Below are 20,549 nucleotides of genomic sequence, written 5' to 3'. Positions count from 1 at the left end.
CCCAGCCTGCAGCCGCGCGCAGCTCCGAGCTTCGTCGCCTCCGCAGCCGCACATCCGCCCCGCTGCTCGGCACCCGCAACGCTGCCCGGGCTGCCTGCAACCAAAGGTTTCCTCAGAGCCACCAGCACGCTTCGTGGGGCGGGAGGAAGGCAGCGGGGTCTCCCCACACAACCGGGCCCTTCACTGGGACCCCCAAGAAAGAAAAAAAACCCACAGAGCCAGGAGTTAAAAATCAGACTTGTGCATTTCTCCTCATACAGTGTGCAACATGATGCCCCCACAGAACAAACGTGCTCCAGCTGCAAGCTCCTCGTGGCATCAGCTTGCACAGGAGGATCCAGGCACCCTGAGTGCCCTCATCCTCAGAAGTCGCTGCAGAGCCCCCCTGTGCTTTGCCCTGTGGGAATTTAGTGTTTGCATGACACGCTCAAGCGATGCAGTCCCCAGCCTTGTCCCCATAGAGCCCCAACCCTCAGCACAGTGGGGCTGGGCAGGCATGATGGCAGCTCAGCAGTGATGTGAAGGGTCTTCGGCTCCGGCCCCAGTGGCACCACTTTGTCCCATTGCTCTGAAATGCCCACAGAAATGCCTCCAGCTTTGCTCAGACACAAGTGCCCTCGGTGGGCACTACTCCATTCCACTCGTGGAGTTCCGGCACAGCTCTTCCAGATCTGTGGAGGCAGCAGACAGGCCCCATTAGCAGGCTGACTGATCTCAGATTAACCATTTAAATGGTTAAAGGATCCAACCCCTTCCCGTGGCCCACTGGGGGATGTCTGGGGACAGAGGTAACGCTCCACCCCATGGTACAGGCTGCAGGGTACTCACAGCGCAGCACAGTGTCCCTGATCTGCCTGAAGCTGTTCTCCTTGAGGGCCGTGTAGATGTAGTAGAGGTTCCTCAGCTCCCTGGGGTAATCTTTCCTGTCAATGTCCTTCAGCACAGGGATGGTACGCCCGTTGGCCATCGGGGCCTCTGCTAGTGCCTGATGCATCTGGTACCTGCACCAGGGGTCCTGCAGGAAGCTGGGGGTGATGAGCATCACCCAGCAGTGGCTGTTCTGCACAGCCTCACACAGCTCTGTCACGACAGCACTGCCCGCCACACTGTCCCGCAGCTGCAGGAAACAGCGCAGGCTCTGGGGTTGGCTCTCCAGGTAGGACACCAGCTCCTCCACAAACTCCAGGTCCACCTCACTGTGGCAGATGCACACATCGTAGCTCTTCGCCCAGCGTGCGCTGCTCGAGCTGCTGATGTCCACTGGGGCTGGGCGGCCAGGCCGAGATGTGCTGGTGCTGCTGGAGGAGCTGGAGCTCCAAGCAGAGGAGGAGGAGGAGAAGGAGGAGGGTGAGGACGACAGTGAGTGGCTGGTCATGCTATGCGAGCTGCTCGATGTGTGAATGGAGCTCTGCTTGGGCTTCTGCAGGAGTCGCCTAAACCATCCTGCAGAGGGGAGGGGACAGAAGGGAGGCTGAGCTCTAAGAAGCCACATCCTCCTGAGAGCCCCCGCCTCACATCCCTTAAAGTCTCTTGACCACCCTGCCTCTGACAGCCCCTACACTGCATGGTAAGCCTTGGGATTGTTCCCCACTTCCCTGCCCTCCAGCTCCCTTCTCCCAGCAAATCGCTCACCAGCCATAACAGGCAGTCCACCACTCAGCCTCCAAGCTCCTGCATGAAACCTCTCCTGCAAGGAGAAATGCAGAGGGGAAAGAAAGAACAATGCACCCAAGGACGCTCAGTGCATCTGCACCCCATAGGCATGCAGTGACAGGGCTCTCAGCCCCAAAACAACCTCCACCAGCGCCGTTCCACAACGCTCACTCCATGGCAACAATTCCTGTAAACCCACACAAGCAAAAGGGACAGACAGACAGATTCACTTCCCCTTGTGCTTGGTGCAGGCTGCACATGGGATTTCACCATGACCTGGGGGGATTGCGTGGGAAAGGGGAGTTTGGGGGGCATGCAGCAGGGGCAGCCCCATGCATCACCCAGAGCCCTGTGCTGTGGGGCAGCCCCAGCTCTTTCCTCCTCACCTGCAACAGGCATGTTTGTGGCAGCAACGTGCTGGCAATGCCCAATGCTGTCGTGCTGTGTAACTTGCCTGGGCCTCAGCTCTTACAGCAAGCCTTCCTCAAAACACCAGCTCCCCCTGCCACCCTTCTTCCTAAACTTTTCCCCAGAGCAATGTTTCGGATCCAGCTCCAAGCACATTGTTCAGCTGCATCCCTCTGAGCCCTTGGCATTGCTGAGGTTGTGTATGTCCAAACTCCTTTGCTCCCAAGGGCTGTGAACTAGGACGCCTCTGGCAACACCCTCACCTGCAGCACGTGATGTCAGAGCAGGAGGGCTCCTCATACCCAGAGCTGGGCCAGCCAGAGCCCAGGGGAGGGAACAGATCCTGTGAGGATGGGAGGAGAAGGAATCAGTTTCCAGGGATCGGCACAGCAGCACTACTTCCTACTCAGCCCATATCCCACGCCCTTGGTGCTACTCCTCCCTCATATTTGGGTGTGCATCTCTCCCTAAAAACACGTAGGCAGGCCCACAGGCCAGCTTTGCCCAGTGAGGATCAGTTGCCTGACAGTAAGGATGCACCAGGCCCCACCTGTCTGGATGTGAGTGCACAGGGATCTGCACCTCGATGAGATCGGGGCACTGGAGCGACTCATACAAGGGATATACTGGTGTGCCAGCAGCACGTCTGCTCCTGCTTGTTTCAACACCTCCCCCCGCCCCGCACTTTTCCACACTTGCATCACCTCATTCAAAATAAGCACTGGAGTCTTTCCCCCATGAAAGAAGCAGGATGTGAAGTGAGCGCCGACAAAACCTCCAGACCCACCAGCATACAGTGCCCTGCCCACGGAAACCACACTCCCCAGGCAATCTCCTGCTTAGTAATAGCAAAAAAGCATAAGTGTGACATTAAAGAGCGGCTTAGTGGGCAGGGAACTGGGGTACCCACCTGAAATCCTTGTGTCAGAGCACAGAAGGGGCTGCATCAGACCTGGATGGCACAGCATGAGGTAGGCAGGAGGGTCTTCTGGGTGGGAGGCGCAGACAGAAGATATTCACTCTGGAGCCTAATAGGATCCAGTGTGAATGGCCCAGCTGAGCCACTTCTGCATCTTCCTCCTTGCCCCAGTGCAGCTCCAACAAAGCACTCCCACCCCCTCCCTCCTTGTAGGGAGCACTCACCAGCCCCAGCAGCACAGAAGAGTCATCTTGGGGCTGGTGTCTCACTGGCAGGCAGACCAGCCAGCAGCTTGGGCACGGAAGTGGAGGGAGGGGAAGCCGGCAGCAATCCTGAGCTGGGAGACCAGCCCTCCCTAGGGCCTCCCTCCAGCCCTCCCACATCCGTCACAGCTGGGCCAACCCCATCAACGCAGTGAGAACAGCACCTTGACATCCTTACTGTTGCATATCCTCAAGGACCCCAAATTCTCCCTTCTCCCATCCCTGCCTCACTCACAGCATGGGGGACAAGGGCAAAGCCACAAGCTTCTCATTTACGTGATATGTGCAAGCTGAGGGCAGCAAACAACATGTTTCCCTCCCTATACAAGCACTGCAGACCCACAGATCCCACCTAGAGAGTTCAGCATCACCCAGAGCACTGGAGGGGCAGCGGGGTCAGGAGGCAGCCCTATGGCTTGGCATCACGGCACCGCAGGTTAGACCACATCTGCCCTTTTGGAGCATTTCCCCCCAACACTGACAATGCAGGAAACCACCTTCAGCTGCTTAAATCCCTGCTCTGCACCCCATCACTCGCAGCGATGCACAGTGCCATTCACTGCTTCTACAGAGGACAGACAAGACCTTCCCTCACTGTCCAGGCTGGAGGTGCACAGAGGGGACTCTCACCCCCTGCTGGCAGCATCACCCCCCGCATCCCTGCCGTGGGGCTGCCCGTCCCACCCCACATGCAGTGTGGGCAGCTGTGAGGAGCCCAGCGCCCCAAAGCCCCAAAGCACCGCGATCAGCCCCACCTCAGACACGAGCGCCTGCCAGCTCAGACCTTCAGGCGGACCGGGGCTCGAAGGATTTCAGCCTTTCAACCTACAAAAAGACCAACAACAGGTAAACGGCGGGTCTCCATTTTCCCTCCACATCCTCCAACCCGCACTTGGCTCCCTCTCCCCAGCAGGGCCGGCCCCTCTCACCGGCACGGAGCTCCGGGCAGCTCTGCGAGGCGCTCAGCACCGCCCTGACGCGACCAGCGCCGCTGCTGAACAGGGAGCAGCCGCCCCCAGCGCGGCTGTCAGCACACGGGCCGGGGCGGCCCCGCAACGCAGTGCCCGCAGTGACTCACCGGCACCAACGGGCCCCACCTGGAGGCGCACAGCTCGCAGCCCAGGCCGCCCTCTCTCGTCTCTGCTCCCTGCCCTCCGCCAACCCCCGCACAGCCGCTCCGAGCTCTGCGATACCAACCGGGCACCCGGCAGCGCGGCCCCTCCTCCCTCACGGACGGACCGACAGACGCCCCGCCCACCGCACGTCGTAGCCGCCATTTATTTATTTATCTATTTTTAATATCCCCACGCTGGAAGCATCGCGAGATCTGTGCCAATTCTCGCACATGCGCTTTATTCTTCTCCCACCCCCTCTCCCAATTTTGTGGTGGAAATTCCCGCCCCTTCCGGGACGGAGCCAATGGAAGAGCGCTATGGAAGGAGGCGGGCCAATCGCCTCCCGTTCTCCCACCCACGACTCGGCAGGGGGCGGGACGGCGCTTGCGCAGAGCGCCGCAAGGAGGACGTCACCACGTGGGGCGGGACGCGCGGTGCCAGGTGCGTGCGGGGAGGGGGGAGCGTTGCCTCGGCGACGGCGGGCGCGGGGCGGAAGGGGCGCGAAGCGGGGCGGCGATGACAGCGGGGCGGCGATGACAGCGGGGCGGTGATGACAGCGGGGCGGTGATGGGAGGGGGGATGGGAGGGGGGGGGCCGCGGGACGGGGGGGGGCGGAGGGGCCGGGAGGGACCCGAGCGGGCCGGGGACGCGGCGCCGCCCGCCCTCCTGGCTCTGTCTGGATCGCCCCTCCGAGCCTCCATCTTTTCCTTTGGGCTCGGCTGAAGCCCCTCTGCTCGCTTTCCTGCACCCCGGGGGCTGTGAGAGAAGTCAGCGCACAGACTGTCCGGCAGCCGTTCTGTACTGCTGAGAGCAGAACGAGATTGTGACAAGACAGATAAGCCAAGAGCTGCAGGGCGGTTTCTGCGCTGTCTCCAACTCAGTGTAGTCTGAATACCTGGAAAGTTCAGGACGTTTGAGGAGAAAAACTGGAGAACTGCTTCTTACCTGGTGAGTGCCTGGTTTGTTTTGCCTTGGTGGAACTCGCAGCAGGGTCAGCTCCTGCCCAGGCCCCGGCGTGGGGTTTTCCATGCAGCAGTGATGTCACACTTGGAGATGGTGCTGCTGAAGCTCCGTTACCCCCAGAACGTTTGTGCTCATGTGATCTGTGCCCTGCAGAGCAGACCTTCTCCCAGGCTGAAAGTCTGGAGGCTTCCAAGTCTTACTCCTCAAGAAGTAAACTGTAAAGAGCTTTGCTATTATCAGAGCTCAGAACAAAAAGCACTTTTTTTGGAGACAGGAGGAGACGAGACATTATTTGTGGTTTGTTTTTGTTTCTTTCTTTTTGGCTGTCTGCGTTAAGTAGAGATGAAGGCTGAAGTTTGTAATCTTAGAAAACTGCCTTGGTAGCTACAAAGTCAGAGTGTTCCTAAGTCAGAATGACTTTTGGAATGTCCTCAATACTTTAGGATCGTGTAATAATTAAACTGAGTTCTCCACTTATGCTGTCCAAAATACTGCATACGTGTAAGAGGAGTAAGTGGCGTCAGGCTGGGCTGTGAACAGGTGAGACAAGGAGAACAAAAGTCTGTTATGTGAGGTAGGTGGGCAGCATGTGCCCAGGACTGCTCAGAAGGTGAAAGCGGGGTCCCTGCACACCTCTCCAAGTGCATTACAGTGCAGGCTTTCAGAAGGGGAAGGAAACGAAGCCTGGCAAGCACACTGTGCCATTGCACTGCTCTTGGGAGAGTCAGCGTGTCCTGTTTTCATTATCCAGCGTGAAAAGGTTATCTAGATTATTGGGACAACCTCTTAAATTATTCCTGCTAACACTTACAGCACAGCTGGGGCTTCCTGTAGAACTTTCACATGCATTACACTGCAGTGTTGCTCCTGGAGTTGGTGGAGCATCTGCAGGCTCACTTGTTCTGTTTGACAGGCCAGCTTTTTACAGAGGCAATGAAAGGAGAAGGGGAATGGCTTTAAACTGAAAGAGGAGAGGTTGAGGTCAGATGTGAGGAGGAAATCCTTCCCTCGGGGCGGTGAGGCGCTGCAGTGCTGCACAGACCTGTGCTGCCCCGTCCCTGTGGGTGAGCGCTGGGCTGGGGGGCAGCCAGCACACAGCTGGGGAGTGGAGCTGCATGGACTGAGGTTCCTTCCAACCCAAACTGTCCGTAATCTAACTGAGGCTGCGTGACAACGAAGGCCACAGCCCCTATAAAAAGCTGTGATTTCAGGCCAGCTGCTCTCATACAACATTTCTGTTTGGCAAAAGCCTACCATTGCAGTAACCCAAACCAGAATTCTTGTTGGACTCTTCATTACAATTGGCAAGAAAAATACATAAGGGTGCATAGATCTTTCTGTTTTCTTTGCCTTTTAATAGACTTATTTTGGAGAAACGTGTGGGAGAGGAGCATTTCCTGGCAGACTTTCTGTGCTTTACGTAATTTGCTATTGAGAGCTCTCAGCACTGCGGCTTCCTTCCTTTCTGTCAGCTTGGCAGTCAGATCCCACCGAGCCCAGATGTGTGGCGGGTTTGGACAGTCCCTCCCTTGGCACCAGGGAATGCAGTGCTCCCAGCAGCCCTTTGTAGCCAACAAAAATCTGTTTGTGCTTTTTCCCTCCTGCTGTTTCTGAAGCAGCGAGAGCGATGTGCTGTGAAGGTGCCTTATCCTCAGGCTCCCCAGAGAGCCTCAGCGGTACAAAGCAGCCAATCTGACCATGCTGTGTTGTCAGAAGAAGTTGAGGAGTGGATGAGAGCCAGGGTACAAAGTGCAAAAGCGAGGAAGCCTGAGTCTTGGCTCAAAGGTGATGTGGAGATAACGAGACGAGCACTATGCGCCTGGCACAGCCGGCTGCACGAAGACCTGCCGTCTGATGCAAACATGTGGTGACTTTGCGTGTGGTGATTTGTCTACTGTAGAAACTGGATGGCTTCTACGGTGAGCCTGGGTAAAGAAACATTATTGGAAGATGGAATGCCCCCCGCAAAAAAGCCCAGGTAACTCCAATTACACGCCAGTGCATTTCTTCTAATGAGAGCTTTTCCCGTAACCTTGCGTCGTCCTTTAATCAGACCGATGTTTGGCACAGAGCTTTAGCAGTCCTCTCTGTTGCTGATCCAGGAAAGGCGTTCTGTCTCTAGCTGTGCTCTCTAAGTAGTGCTTTCCTGTGGTGCATGAAACAAAGGCCTTAATGCTGAGCATGTGCCCAAGAATTCCTTGCTGCTGGTTTCCTTAACTCCAAAGCCAGGCTGCATCTTGCGCAGAAGGCTTCGTTGTGCTGCTCTGTCTCCCTGTTGGGTGTTAGCCCTCATTCAGGTGCTGCCCTGCTGTGCTCCTGCACAATGTGGGATGGCACATCCTGGTAGTTCAGGCAGTTCCTCAAGTTAGCTTGACTTTGCTGCGTGAGAGGCTAAATAATTGCACTCTGGAGGCTCTCTGTACTTACGAGTAGGTTGTCTGGCACTCCTCTGAATTGCAGTTGCATGTGGTGAAATTGTGAGCCTTTGTGATGCCAGCCTGTGGGGCTGTGCCTGTTCCTGAAGGATACTGAGTTGTCTCTCTCCTGCTTACCAAAGAGCCCTAATGGACATTTTGATGAAAAACTCAGGCAGCGAGTGCCTCAGCTGTCCTTGATTTGCACGTTCCATGACTCAGGGCATCCTTCTACGTGTGATGGTGCCAGTTGTGCTGCTTTCTCCTCTTGCAGGAAGCTGTTGCCAAGCCTAAAAACCAAGAAGCCTCGGGAACTTGTTCTGGTGATCGGAACCGGAATCAGCGCTGCAGTTGCTCCCCAGGTCCCAGCTCTGAAGTCTTGGAAGGGTTTGATCCAGGCCCTCCTGGATGCCGCTATTGACTTTGATCTTCTGGAAGATGAAGAAAGCAAAAGGTTTCAGAAGTGTCTTCATGAGTACAAGAACTTGGTGCACATTGCCCATGACCTTATCCAGAAGCTCTCTCCGGTGAGTGCCGCTGTGTGTCTGTGTCCCAGGAGAGCAGTGGCTTTGGAGGCACAGCAGGTCCTGCATTTACAGGGAGTCGAGCACCTGCTGTTTCTGGGCTGGGTTCCTGAGGGGTTTTGGGCCAGGAGCTCCCAGAGCTGTCTGTGTCCCTTGGACAGCCGAGGGCCCCCAGCAGCTGCATGATTCCCAGGGACTGAACACCAACTGCTGGCATTTCATGCTGAGCTTGCCAGGGAGTGCTCCCACCTCAGAGAAGCATGTGAAGGGCGAGAGGAAATCCATCCCGTTGTGCAGAGTGACACTCCTTTATCTCTGAGCTGCAGAGCTGAGTCAATAAGTCTGGATGGAGCAATGCCTGGTGAACGTCTCTTCTCAGATGTTCTCTTGTTCTTGCTCTTCGACCTGAAAATAAATCTGATAAAAGTGCAGTGTTTGCCTTGCAAGGCCCTACAGCTTTGCAGAGCTCTTCAAGAAACGCGTGGGTAGTTTTTGTGTATTCATTTGGCACAAAGTATGAAAAGAAAGCAGGCTCTGATCTTAATCTCTCTCTGCTCCTCAGCGCACAAGCAATGTTCGCTCAACGTTTTTCAAAGACTGTCTGTACGAGGTGTTTGATGACCTGGAATCTAAAATGGAAGATTCTGGGAAACAGCTGCTTCAGTCAGTGCTTCACCTGATGGAAAACGGGGCACTGGTGTTAACCACAAACTTCGACAACCTGCTGGAACTGTACGCAGCACACCAGGGGAAGCACCTGGAGTCTCTTGACCTGACGGATGAGAAGAAGGTAAAGGATGTTGATCCAGGGCTGAGCTGGGACAACGTGGGCTGGTGGCAGCTGCAGGATGTGCTGTTATGCCCACGTCAGGGGTTGTGCTGCTAACAGTAATGTGCATCGTGTTGGGTGAAGGGCAGGCAGAGGCTCTGACACTTTGGGGTGGTGAGGAGCGACGACGCAGGCTGGTTTCTAAGGCGCAGTTCTTACTGGCTGTGCTCAGGAGCAGCCTTTGAGCCTGGTGTTCCTCCGGTCTCTGTCCCTGAAACCTGTGGCTGGGCCTTGCTGCAATACAGTGAGCCTTGCTTCCACGTGAGGCTTGGATTGACAGCTCTCACCAAAACTGGCAACTCTGGGCAAAAAGCAGAGCTGGCCTGTCTGCTGTAATGTGCCTTTTGTAGGAGGGCTTTTTGTGAGAGGGCTCTGGCCTGGCAGGCAGCAAGCTGTGACTCCTGGGTCCTTCGTCCTTCCTCCCTACCCTCTGCCCTGCCTCCAGAAGGGCCGGGCAGCTCTGTGTGCCACAGACCTCGTGCTGCATTTGTAGCTGTTGGCCTCAGACACTTCCCTGCCTGCCCGGGGCTTCAGCCAGGCAGAAAATGAGTGGCAAACAGCACAGCCCGTGCCCCCAGCACTGCCCTGCTTTACACCGTGGGTTTTACTCGTGCAAATCACAGTGCTGCTCCGTTTGTGGATGCTGTGAAGTAATCTGTTTCTTTCCATCCTGACTTGTTTCTGTGCTTTGTTTCCTCTGTGACCTCTTAATCTCCATGGCTGCAGGTACTTAGAGCAATACAAATCAGCGTTCTAATTATTGCCAGCTTAAATGAGCTGCGGTCTGTAGGAGTAAACTGAGAGCCTCAAAGTGGCTTTCTGAAATGAAGGTCAGCTGCTGAGCTTTCTCAGGGCCTGGGGGAGCAAAAAATGAACACGGTGGACTCGAAGAAATTTGCTGACATTATATTCCATTTGTCCCCTTTTTCTGCTGAGCCTGGCGCATTGATCATAGTCTCTTCCAGTGACGTTAGCTATTCCTCTGTAGTGTTGAACCAAGAAGTGCCATAGGCTACTGACGTAGAGGCTGTTAAACTCACAACCTCTTGAGGAAACGAGATGAACGTGAGGAAGAAGCTGCCTTTGAGAAGCTTCTCCAGAGCCTCCACTTTAAAGCACACAATTCAGCACCTGAAGAGGTGGGAGACGAGTCTTAGGGCAGGAGCTGCAGAAGACCCAGCGAGGCCGTGCCATAGCAGCTGTGCTGGAAGCGCTCACTAACACTGGCGCCGTTTGTTCTGGCAGGTGCTGGAATGGGCCCAGGAGAAGAGGCAGCTCAGCGTCCTGCACATCCACGGTGTGTACACCAACCCCAGCGGCATCGTGCTGCACCCAGCCGGCTACCAGAACGTGCTGCGCAACACCGAGGTGATGGTGAGCTGTGCTGCAGGGCTGTGAAGAGCCCCGTAGGTTCGGAGCCAGATTCCTTCTGAAAATAGGCTCTGCTCTTACTGAGAACATCTTTCCTGTTTTCTCTTCAAGCGAGAGATTCAGAAGCTGTATGAAAACAAGTCGTTCCTGTTCTTGGGCTGTGGTTGGACTGTTGATGACACCACGTTTCAGGCCCTCTTTCTAGAAGCTGAGAAGCACAAGTCAGACCTGGAGCACTTCATGCTCGTGCGGAGAGGAGATGTGGACGAGTTTAAGAAGCTCCGTGAGAACATGCTGGACAAGGGCATTAAAGTGATTTCCTATGGAGATGAGTACACAGACCTGCCTGAGTACTTTGGGAGGCTGGCGAGTGAGATTGCCACGCGGGGCCGAGCAGGTATGGGCTGTGTGCACCTTGCAGGTGGTCCTTGGAGCACAACACGGCGTCACTGCTTCCTTTTCTCTGTCCTGTATTTCCCCCCACCCAGTTTTCTGCATTTGTAGCTGGATTTGGGGCTTATTTTCACACAATCACTGCATGTCCATGTAGTTAAAACAGCTCTACTGCTTCTGACTCATCCATACCTAACTTTTTTTCATGCAGCTGGCATCATTTATTCTCTTTCTAGTGAAAGGAAAGTGCGTTCCAGGCTCATTATTTGGTCACAGTGATCTGCACGCTACTCAGACTGAGCCAATTCTCTAACAAATGAGATTTCACACTAATAAATCATAAAAATCAGAAACAAGCTTGCTAACCAGAGCCTTGCTGGTGTGTGTCCTGAAGGTAAAACCCAGCCAGGAGGGCGTCACGTGGAATCCCTCAGTTGCTCCTGAAGTGCCATCCATTCCTGGAGCAGTGCAGGCTGAATGCTGACGGTTGCCCTCCTGCCTTCCCAGCCCATACCCACGCTCTGCTCTGTTTTCAGATGTGCCTAAGGAGGGACAACAACTGAACGGCTCCGCCGCAGCGCACGCTGAGATAACAGGTAAGGTTCCCCCAGGTGCAGAGAGGCTCCTGGTGCAGCAGCGCAGGGTGGGGTGCAGAGCTGGGCAGCAGCGCCACCCGCCGTGCAGTGCTGAGCCCACTGCTGCCTCATCCTCGCTGCACGGCCAGCCCCAGTTCAGAGCAGAGGTTCCATCTCCCTGCAGCACCCAGCGTCCCTCTTTCCAACCACCTCGCCAGGTGCCACAGGAGCGGCGCGGGCCCAGGCCGGTTCTGCAGGGCCTTTCCTTCCCACAGGCTGCAGCACGTGAGCCGTGAGCCGCAGGCCAGGAGCGACGCCACGCTCCCACAGCACAGGGAGCTGCAGCACCGCGCGAGGGGAGGAGCAGCGCCCTGCTGACTGCTGAGAGCTGCTGCTGAGGCGGGCAGGCAGAGCCGAGGGCTGGGCCCCTCCTCACACAGATACCTGACTGTCCTTTTTACCAAGGCTGGTTGCTGGGGGGTGAGGTCTCCCCACCTCAGCTGCAGCCTCCTGTAATTTCATACTTAATGCCTTTGTATTCTGTACTTTCACTTCAGAATGAAACTTGAGCAGTTTTTGTTTTTTTTTTTTTTTTTTTTTTTTTACTTGAAGCTCTAGTTTTATAGCCCTTCCTTTGTACTGTACAGTATTTTGTATGTTGAAGCTCCTATTAAAGGTCTGTTCAGTTCCATTACCCTTTTGGCTGCTGCTTGGTTTGCATGCACACGTCACAGGCTGAAGGCAGAGGCAGCAGCCTGTCTCCCCCTGAGAAGGAAAGGGGTCTTGGCTGAAGGCAAGCTAGTTGTACACAGAAAACAAATTATGAAGTTTATTTATATAAATTATGTCTCTTAGCAGACAGCATTCAATTTATTGCACTAGAGCACATCTGCAATACGGAGCTACAAGACATCATAAGAGAGTTTTGTATTATTCAATGTAGCACTTTAGACCGGGATCAAGAGGCACTCTAAAGGGGGGGGGAGAAAGGGTGCAGGGAAGCAGCAAGCAGCCACCGTCTTCCAGTATTTGTTTTCTTTTGTTACATAGTTGAGGCAGCAAACAACGCTGAGGCCAGCAGGCAGAAGAGCCGCAGGGGCACACTGCCCTCCATCGCTGGCCGGTGGAACAACCAGCACTACCAGACACTGCTGCAGTTCTCTGGGTACCCTGCAGCGAGACCCCAGCGACAAAAGAAATGGGGGCCATAAGGCAGTTTAGCATCTCCCCGGGAGCCCCTGCTTGCCCAGGACAGGGGCAGGCTGTTGCAATTTTTGGTTTATCAACTTTGGTGAGCTGCTACAGCCAAAGTTAGCAGCACTATGAACGGTCAGGTGGTCTAATGCTGTCACTGAGCAGCAGCTGTCCCTGTTGTATGGTCTGCAAGAGCACAAAAGAGCAGCTTGGGGCTCAGTACCCACCTGCAGCCCTGCCCAACAGTGCACAGCTTCTGCCAGTGACAGCACAGCCCCAATGACAGCAGGTCCTTGCACTGCCACTCAGATAGCATGAACAATACAAAGCTCTGGTTTCAGCCTCTGCATGAGGGAGGCCGAGTTATTGGAACAGAATGAAGGAATCCAGGGGCAGGGCTATACTGAGCAAAGCCCCACAGCTGATCAGGGAGGAACGCTCCAAGTAGAGAAAGAGCTTTCATCTACAAATACACCATAGTCAATAAATATGGCAGGAGAGCATGGACCTAACTGGAATAAGCACAAGGTGATCAGCTAACACCTTCCTTCCTACTTTATGCTCATGCAGTGCTGGAAGAGCACACCAGCGAGCACTGAGATCAGATGGGCAGGGGAAGCACAGCCCTTGCACCCGCACCCCTTCATTCTGTTCTGCACTACACTGGAAAGACTAGTCAGTCACAGGGTGAAGCATGTTCTTCTGAGACATCTGCAAACAGCAATTTGGTGCAATACTTGATTTTAGGCCTTCATGAGCGCTGCGACCACAGCCTTGGCGTTAAGGCTACGCAGATCACAGTAGGTTTGTCCAGTACCAACAAAAACGATGGGCTTGCTTGTGATGTAGGTCATAGAGATGGCGGCGCCGACCTGCCGAGGGGACGAGCACCATTAGCAGGGCCAGCCTCCCCCTGTACAGCCTGCTGCTCCATAAGAACATTTCCAGTTCACTGCAGACTTCAGAGGGAGGCAAAAAAAGGGCCCAAGAATGCAACAGCAAGGATCCAAATTTCTGAGCCTGAAGCTCTGAGTTTTGGAGAACACACAGAAACACACAGGCTGCTCCCAAGGATGCAGGCACCTCACACCCCGTGCTCAGCTCCATGGGCAGGCAGGAGGCCAGGGGGCATTGCAGCTGGCATAACCAGGTGTCAGTGGCACCTGCAGCCACAAGTCATCTCCCTCCAGGATTTCGCATTCTGCAGATCTCACTCCCTACGCTGCATAAGCAGATTCACCCTGATTTAAAGCCATGTTATTCTGCTTGGCATTTAATGCAGGCTCTGAGTGCCTGATTCAGCTGCACTTCCCTTGGGATGTGCTTGCTGCAGCTGTCCCAGTATGACCTCCTCAGGGGAGCACAAACATTCAGCCTTCTTATGTTTTCCAGAACTGTACAGTCCCAATTCCACATCCCTCAGTGCAATTCTGCCAAAGAACTGGGACACCTCACGGCCATTTGTCCACAGGGACAGAAATCAGTCTGCTTCGTTTTGTCTAGATGGCTGGAGCGCATTTTAACACGAAGGACAGCCTCCAGGAGAGGCCATAAGTGGCCCACTGAAAATAGCCCTTGTTTGTTGACTGCAGCTCTTCCCTCCTGTCACCAGCAGGAAGCTCTCTACCAGGGTAAGGTTGGAGAAAACCCCCCGAGCACGAAACGCTTCCCTTACCTTGTCATCGATGGTATCAAACTTGGTGAGCACAATTCCATCAATGAGCCGGGGCGTCTGGGCCATGGAGTGGTCAGCCAGGGCCTTGTTGAACTTGACCTGAGGAAGAGAACATCCTCAAGAAATGAAGATGTGTCACCGACCCCGTCTGAAACACCCATAAAACCCACACAGATCTGCCCTTCCCAGAAAGCAACTCTGCACACTCACCAGCTGATCCACAGCCTCGTTTCCCACCAGAGCCTCTCCAACAAAAAGGACCAAGTCAGGAGCGTTGACGGCAATGAGTTTTGCCAGGGCTGTCATCAAGGGGGCATTGTCCTGCATGCGGCCCGCCGTGTCCACCAGCACCACGTCGAAGCCCTGGTTACGAGCTGCGGAGATGCGGAGAAAGCGTAAGTAGAGGAAGCCCAGGGTCCCAGCCGGCCCCACCTGCGCCGCTCCTTCCTACCATAGGAGATGGCCTCCATGGCGATGCCTGCAGCGTCCTTCCCATAGCCCTTCTCGTACAGCTGCACCATGCTCCGCCCGCCGTGGCTCTCCGGGGGGTGCAGGGCGTTGAGGCGCCGGGTGTGAGTGCGGAGCTGCTCCACAGCCCCCGCTCGGAACGTGTCGCAGGCAGCAATGAGCACGCTGAAACCATTCTCAATCAGCCAGAACGAGATCTGCGGCCAGCAATGGAAAAGCCTCGTTAGTGGCCGCGGCCCGAGCCCAGTCCTGTCCCCGAGCCGCCGGCGCCGTGCCCCACCTTGGCCAGGTTGGTGGATTTCCCAACACCGTTGACGCCGCAGAAAGTGACCACGTAGGGCCGGCGGTGCCGCTGCGCATCCATGACGTCCCGGAGCACGTCCACGCGGCGCTGCGGCTGCAGGATCTGCACTAAGGCCTCCTGCAGGGCCTGCTTCACTGTTGAGGTCACAGCTGGGAAAAAGGAGATGAAAGGAGAACGTGTCACACCTGGGAAGCCCTGCAGAGGAGCCCTGATCCCCAAATTACCAACGCGAGGAGGCCAGGAAGACATTTGGTACCATAGATTCACCAGGCTGGAGAAGCAGGGGACCCAGGCCAGCGAGCTGCACACACCAATAAGAACAGAAGCAGGGCACAACCACTTACTGGTGAACGTTCCCATCACTTTCCCTTCCAGTTTCTTCGCCACTGATTCACAGAGCTGGACTGCAATTTCAGCTGCCACATTTTTTGCTTTGGGAGAGAGAGAGACAGAGAGAAGAGAGCAGAGTTATCAGAGCAGGACAGACGGCACATGTTGAACACCAGCATCACAGCAGGCCTGGGAGTTTGGCGCAGAGGGAAGAGTGGAACTGAAGGATCCCCTCCTGATTTCACCATTCAGACAAAGCCACGCACAGCAGACCCACACGTACCAATCAAGTGATCTTTCATCTTCTCCAGGACTGGGTCCATGTCCTGTCTTGTCAAACTCTTGGAGCCCACCAGGCCTTTCAGCATGCCAAACATACCTCCGAGGCCACCTTTCTTTGTGCTGCACAGAAGCAGAACACTTATCTTAGGTGTGAACTGCACAGTGCATGCAGCAGCCAGCAGCAGGGAGAGACAATAGCCTGTCACAGCTGACAAACAGACCTGTCTGTACTTGCTGCATTACTGAATAGTCTGGAAAATGAATTATGGGAGGGAAATCACGAAGGATGCAGCAGTCAGGGCCTCAGGAGCCTCTACCTGGGTTTTGAAGCGTTCTGAATAATCTTCTCCTCCTCAGCTTCTTCGTCACTCTCATATTCGAGGTCATAGAGGCGGCCAGGCTCACGGTTTCGATCCTTAAGGGCCTGCAAGATGAATGCAGCACACTGAGAATTGGCAACTGCTCAATGATGTTTTCCCAGCTTGCTTTCAATAGGAACAGCATCAGCTACAGCCAGCAGATGCAGCTCTACAGATCCCTGCCACAAGTGCTCAGTGGTTTGGTCAGATTGGCGCATGCAGATCTGGTGCTGTTTGCAGCAGAAGAAAACCTCCTCCAGGCAGCAGCTGGGCGCCCTGATCCCCTCTTCCAGCACTTTCTCAGCCACTCTTGGTGATGCCCTGCTGACTCCAGAACACACCAAAGCAGACACCATGACCTGACTTCTTACCATATCAGGCTCAAACTCCTCCATGGGAGAGGCCTCTGAGTTCCCGTTGGTAGTGGAGTTACTGTAATCAAGTACTTTGGCGTTAGAGTTCCCCAGATCCCACACTCGGGGTTTCTTCCCCTTCTCCTTCTGAGCATCAGGCTTTGGAGACTTGCTGAAATAAAGACCACAGACGTTTTGTTCTGCTGAGTGAAGTACGAGCAAATTCGTCCTTAGAGGCTTCAAAAACTCAAAGTCCGGCTATCAAAAAAGGCAAAAATCCAGGCTAAAACTGACCAATGCCAAATCTCCACAGAGTTTATCTATCTGAACTTTAGCCTTGTCTCAAGCTCAGTATGGCCTGCTTTAACCCAAGCCAGCCATCAGCTCACCCTTTACTTGCAGTGGGAAAAACTCCCCCCCATAAAAGAAATCTGGACCCCACACGAGGTCTGGATTTTGAACACCATCCTGTACTTTGAGCACATTCTGAGGATTAACAGGATGATTTTCAGGGACAATGAAGGAAAGAGAAGCTCAGTATCACCGAGGGATGGCAAGGAGCCTCCAGCAAGAGCTGGGCTGCAGCACGTGTGGATTCACCACAGCCTGACTGTGCCCTCGCAACCCACCTGGACTTCTCCCCTGCTTTCATGTGTCTCTTGAAGAATTCTTCCCGGTTCTTCTGCAGTATTTCATCCTTGGTCAGTTCCTCCCTGTCCCCAGTGGCCGAGGACTGCTTTTCACCTGGGGCTGCTTTACTGGAAGCTGTAACAGCTTCATTCCCTGAAGGAAAGAGCACCAGCACGAGCTCAGCCTTTCAGAACTATCAGAAAGAGCCAGCACTACACTGACTGTACGTGAGAAACTCCTCTGTGAAGACAGAGGCCCATTCCTGCCTCACCTCTGAGATTTTGGAAGCCTCAGGCCACATGAGCATCTTATTTCAGCCCAAAGGCAGCTGCATTTGGGATCCCATTTTCTCAAGATTAGCAGTTTATGAACCAGCTCTCCCAGACATCTTTGTACGTTGGTCGTTCCCCATCTCAGAACCAAGAATGCTAAGAAGCCACGCCATTACAAGAGCACCACCTCTGCCTGTCACTGCCCTAACCGAAGGGCTGTCCTCCCCAGTCTGGGCATATGGCAGCACTACCACAGCAGATGAAGTGCATTAAGCAGGACTCTTCCCTCCTGTGCTGGCTGTGACCAGAAGACCCTGAACAACACTCAGGTGCTGTGGAATGATTAGAGAAGCACAGGCGGGGCCACACGTGACCCACATTTCACAACCCTGGAATATCTGCACCCCTCCCACACACACACACACACTTCCCTTCAACTCACCTTCCTTTTTGGAACCTTTGTTCTTCTTGTTCTTGACTTTCTCCTTTGGTTTCTCCCCTCTGGTCTCTATCATACACTTGACAGTCTTCTGAGATTTCACAGACTGCTCAAACGTCTTCATCACGGTGGGAGCTCGGACCTTACTGCTCTCCTCTGCTTCCCTGCAGGACAGTGCCCATGAGCCTGAACTGCAGCCCCGTGCCGCCCAGCCCCCGACCTGTGCCTGCTCTAAACAGAAGCAACACTGAACAGCTCAGCCCTTTCCACACACCATTTCTATCATGTTTTTGGCTATTACGGCCTCATCTGCTACCACACGGCAAGCAGCACAACTAAAGAGCAGAGCCCCCAGCTCAGACACGGTGCTGAGCCCTGGGAAGGAGAGCCGCTCACCGGAGGAGGCGCAGGAAGTCATCTTTAAAATCGAAGGTGCCGTTCAGGACGCCCAGGGCGCCCTTCTGCTGGAACTCATTGCGGTATTTGTCTCTGAACTCCTTGTGAACGTCGTCTATCAACTTGTCCACGTAGGTTAGAGTCAGGATCTTCTGAAATCCCACCTGCAACAACGCGCAGTGGAAAGATGTCGCCCTAAGCAAACGGCACTTAAGTAATTAAAAAGGCTAAAACCATTAATTGCAGCGCATCGACCTTCCTGCATTTCAGACACTCGGTATGAAGTTCTTTAATTTCAGGCACCAGATGATGCAGGCTTCAGGCTGAGTTTCCTAATCTGACCTCCCAGGCTTTTAATACGTTCTCTCAAAAAAGAAAAAAGCACAGTGCAGAGCTCTGCTTTAAAACGTGACTCCCAAAACAACGCTGCTTCATAGCAACAAGGCACGCACTGAAAGGCCAGAAAGCCTCGTGCTTATCTGTATGCATCCAAACAACACCGTGTGGAGCCCCTGAGATAAGGAATAGAGAGCTCAAGGAGAAAAGCATCACAGCTTTCCTGAAGTTGAAAAGATTAGGTGCTCTGCTTTTTTTCTATCATAAATCCAAACACGGCAATGAGGTTTTCTTAGAACGTAACAGTCTGTGCTGTTTCCATTCCGCTCAAAGCTGGATTCTTAATCCTATCACTGCTGACTAAAATAAACCAGCACAATCCACAGCAGCACAACTGAAGGAGCAGCCACACCTCACCCACAAAACCCAGCCCTCACACAGCAAAACCCTACAGTGTGCTGGGAAAGCCCACCAAGAACACAGCGGGCAGGCAAAGCACCAGGAGTGACCTCAGTGAAGAGCATTCCTCACCCAAAAATCCCAGAGCAAGAAGCTCAGCCAGGCAGAGACAAAACACAGCAGTATCTGAAGCATCAGTTTGCTCAAGATGCACAGGTGACAGTTCTGTGTGCAGGAACACCCCTGTCCAAACAGGACGGCTTTTGGCCGCCTGCAGCCCACGTGCTGCTCTTCCCAGGCTGTCCCCATGGCAGCTCTGCACGCCCTGCACCAGCTGTTCTGCTCCAGTCCAGCTCAGTGGCAGCCACTGGGTGTTTGACACGTGGCCCAGCTGCAGCATTTCTCAATGGGCACCAAACTCTTCTGGTGGCGCAGGTGGAGGAGGAGGAGCAACAGGGACATTTTGTGCCAGGGAAAGCGTCACCTCCCCTGTGTGCAAGACGCCTTTTGCACCACACAGCACTGAGCTAAGCCCTGTTTTTTGTGAGGTTTCAGTAAGTCAAGGGAAAGCCTCAGCCCCACAGGAAGGCAGAACGCAACATTTGTGCCTTCCTGGAGCTTCTGACCAAGCCACAAACCTCCCTGAGCACTCTTCCTCTTCTGAGCTTCAACAAGCCCCTTACTGACAGTCCCTCAGAGCAGACAGCATGGCAGCCAATCACGAAAACAAAGCATTTAGAGACCAGGGCAGCCCGAGGGGGGGGGCACTTACCACAAACACCAGCTCAAACTGGTTGTCCAGCTTGTACTTGAGCGTGAGGGCTTCATGGGTGAAGGAGTTGTTGCCACCTCGCTCCTATGGGATGGACCCATCAATTCAAGGTGGTGACAGGGTGACAGCAACAGTGTGACACCTCCCCTTGCTATTCCTCCTTTTCCCCCAGCCAGAACAAACCCCCCGCAATGGGGACACTATTCCAGGCGCAGCCCTCAGTGCCCAAATAGGGACCCCTGCCCACCACCACCACCACCCCCACCACCCCCACCACCACCCCCACCACCCCCACCACCACCCCCACCACCACCCCCACCACCCCCACCCCCTCCAACCCAGGATTCCAGCCTCCCCCCCTCCAAAGCGGCTCTCCAAAATTCGGTGGTGCTAAGCTACACCGCACATCTCCCACATACGAGGTTCCTCTTCGTCCCGCCCCCCCCCACGCAGGAGCTCTGCCCTCAGCCCCTCTGCTCACGGAGGCAGCCGCGGCCGCGGCCGCAGCCTCTCCCTCTCTCCCCCTCTCGCAGGCCCCTCCCTCACGCAGGCCTCCGCCGCCGCTCCCCCGCCCCGGCGGACCTGCAGAAGCACGGAGCGGATGAGGGCGTTGACAGGGGCAGTAGCGGCGGAGGCGGGCCCGCGGACGCCCTGGAAGCACCAGAGGACGAGCCCGCCCTTGCTGAAGATGGTGAAGAAGTCCAGCATGGCGGCGCCGGGCCGGGCTGCGCGCACACGTCGCACTGCTCCGCGCACTTCCGCCGGAAGTGACCGTATAGCCACGGAGCTTCCCATTGGCTGTTAGGCCAAAAAAGGATGTGGGGGGGAAAGCCAATGGCGAGACGGGGAGGGGCGGAAGGGGCGGAAAGGTCGTGAAGGCGGGGCAAAGGGCAAAGGGCAAAGGGCAAAAGGC

The 20,549-nt window shown here is 54.9% G+C and overlaps 3 protein-coding genes across 25 annotated transcripts; 1 reads left to right on the top strand and 2 right to left on the bottom strand.

Annotated features, from left to right (window-relative positions):
* Positions 1 to 225: 225 nt before the first annotated feature.
* On the bottom strand, positions 226 to 4,530 carry LOC122186049 (TIR domain containing adaptor protein). Of its 13 annotated transcripts, XM_042882404.1 has the most exons (7): positions 4,322 to 4,431; positions 3,999 to 4,068; positions 2,972 to 3,089; positions 2,325 to 2,404; positions 1,633 to 1,687; positions 829 to 1,443; positions 226 to 671 (listed from the first exon to the last, which is right to left on the bottom strand). In XM_042882404.1, exons 5-7 carry the CDS (start codon positions 1,637 to 1,639, stop codon positions 628 to 630), a joined length of 666 nt encoding a protein of 221 aa, XP_042738338.1. In that variant the 5' UTR covers positions 1,640 to 1,687; positions 2,325 to 2,404; positions 2,972 to 3,089; positions 3,999 to 4,068; positions 4,322 to 4,431; the 3' UTR covers positions 226 to 627. The 13 variants fall into 13 exon arrangements, with proteins under 13 accessions (XP_042738338.1, XP_042738328.1, XP_042738331.1 ...); XM_042882394.1 differs by lacking the exons at positions 1,633 to 1,687; positions 4,322 to 4,431 and adding an exon at positions 4,441 to 4,530; XM_042882397.1 differs by lacking the exons at positions 1,633 to 1,687; positions 4,322 to 4,431 and adding an exon at positions 4,441 to 4,530 and having other exon boundaries at positions 2,972 to 3,049.
* A 241-nt stretch (positions 4,531 to 4,771) lies between these two features.
* FAM118B (family with sequence similarity 118 member B) lies at positions 4,772 to 12,118 on the top strand. Of its 11 annotated transcripts, none has more exons than XM_042882350.1 (8): positions 4,772 to 4,799; positions 6,941 to 7,299; positions 8,010 to 8,262; positions 8,822 to 9,049; positions 10,334 to 10,462; positions 10,571 to 10,856; positions 11,389 to 11,448; positions 11,646 to 12,118. In XM_042882350.1, exons 2-8 carry the CDS (start codon positions 7,229 to 7,231, stop codon positions 11,714 to 11,716), a joined length of 1,098 nt encoding a protein of 365 aa, XP_042738284.1. In that variant the 5' UTR covers positions 4,772 to 4,799; positions 6,941 to 7,228; the 3' UTR covers positions 11,717 to 12,118. The 11 variants fall into 11 exon arrangements, 9 of the variants coding, with proteins under 9 accessions (XP_042738284.1, XP_042738287.1, XP_042738286.1 ...); XM_042882353.1 differs by having other exon boundaries at positions 4,781 to 4,799; positions 7,222 to 7,299; XM_042882352.1 differs by lacking the exon at positions 4,772 to 4,799 and adding an exon at positions 4,985 to 5,306 and having other exon boundaries at positions 7,222 to 7,299.
* Positions 12,119 to 12,229: 111 nt separating this feature from the next.
* SRPRA (SRP receptor subunit alpha) lies at positions 12,230 to 20,391 on the bottom strand. The gene is made up of 14 exons (XM_042882344.1): positions 20,219 to 20,391; positions 19,637 to 19,720; positions 18,130 to 18,293; positions 17,737 to 17,897; positions 17,022 to 17,175; positions 16,411 to 16,564; positions 15,998 to 16,104; positions 15,682 to 15,800; positions 15,413 to 15,499; positions 15,045 to 15,217; positions 14,748 to 14,961; positions 14,507 to 14,670; positions 14,297 to 14,395; positions 12,230 to 13,493 (listed from the first exon to the last, which is right to left on the bottom strand). The coding sequence occupies exons 1-14, from the start codon at positions 20,342 to 20,344 to the stop codon at positions 13,365 to 13,367; spliced, it is 1,935 nt and encodes a 644-aa protein (XP_042738278.1). The 5' UTR covers positions 20,345 to 20,391; the 3' UTR covers positions 12,230 to 13,364.
* Between the last annotated feature and the right edge of the window lie 158 nt (positions 20,392 to 20,549).

This window comes from Lagopus leucura, unplaced genomic scaffold (assembly GCF_019238085.1).
Source record: "Lagopus leucura isolate 7727_CA_CO unplaced genomic scaffold, USGS_WTPT01 Super-Scaffold_100034, whole genome shotgun sequence".
Classification (NCBI taxonomy): domain Eukaryota; kingdom Metazoa; phylum Chordata; class Aves; order Galliformes; family Phasianidae; genus Lagopus; species Lagopus leucura.
The sequence above is the reverse complement of the archived record's forward strand: the minus strand, read 5'-3'. Positions and strand labels throughout refer to the sequence as shown.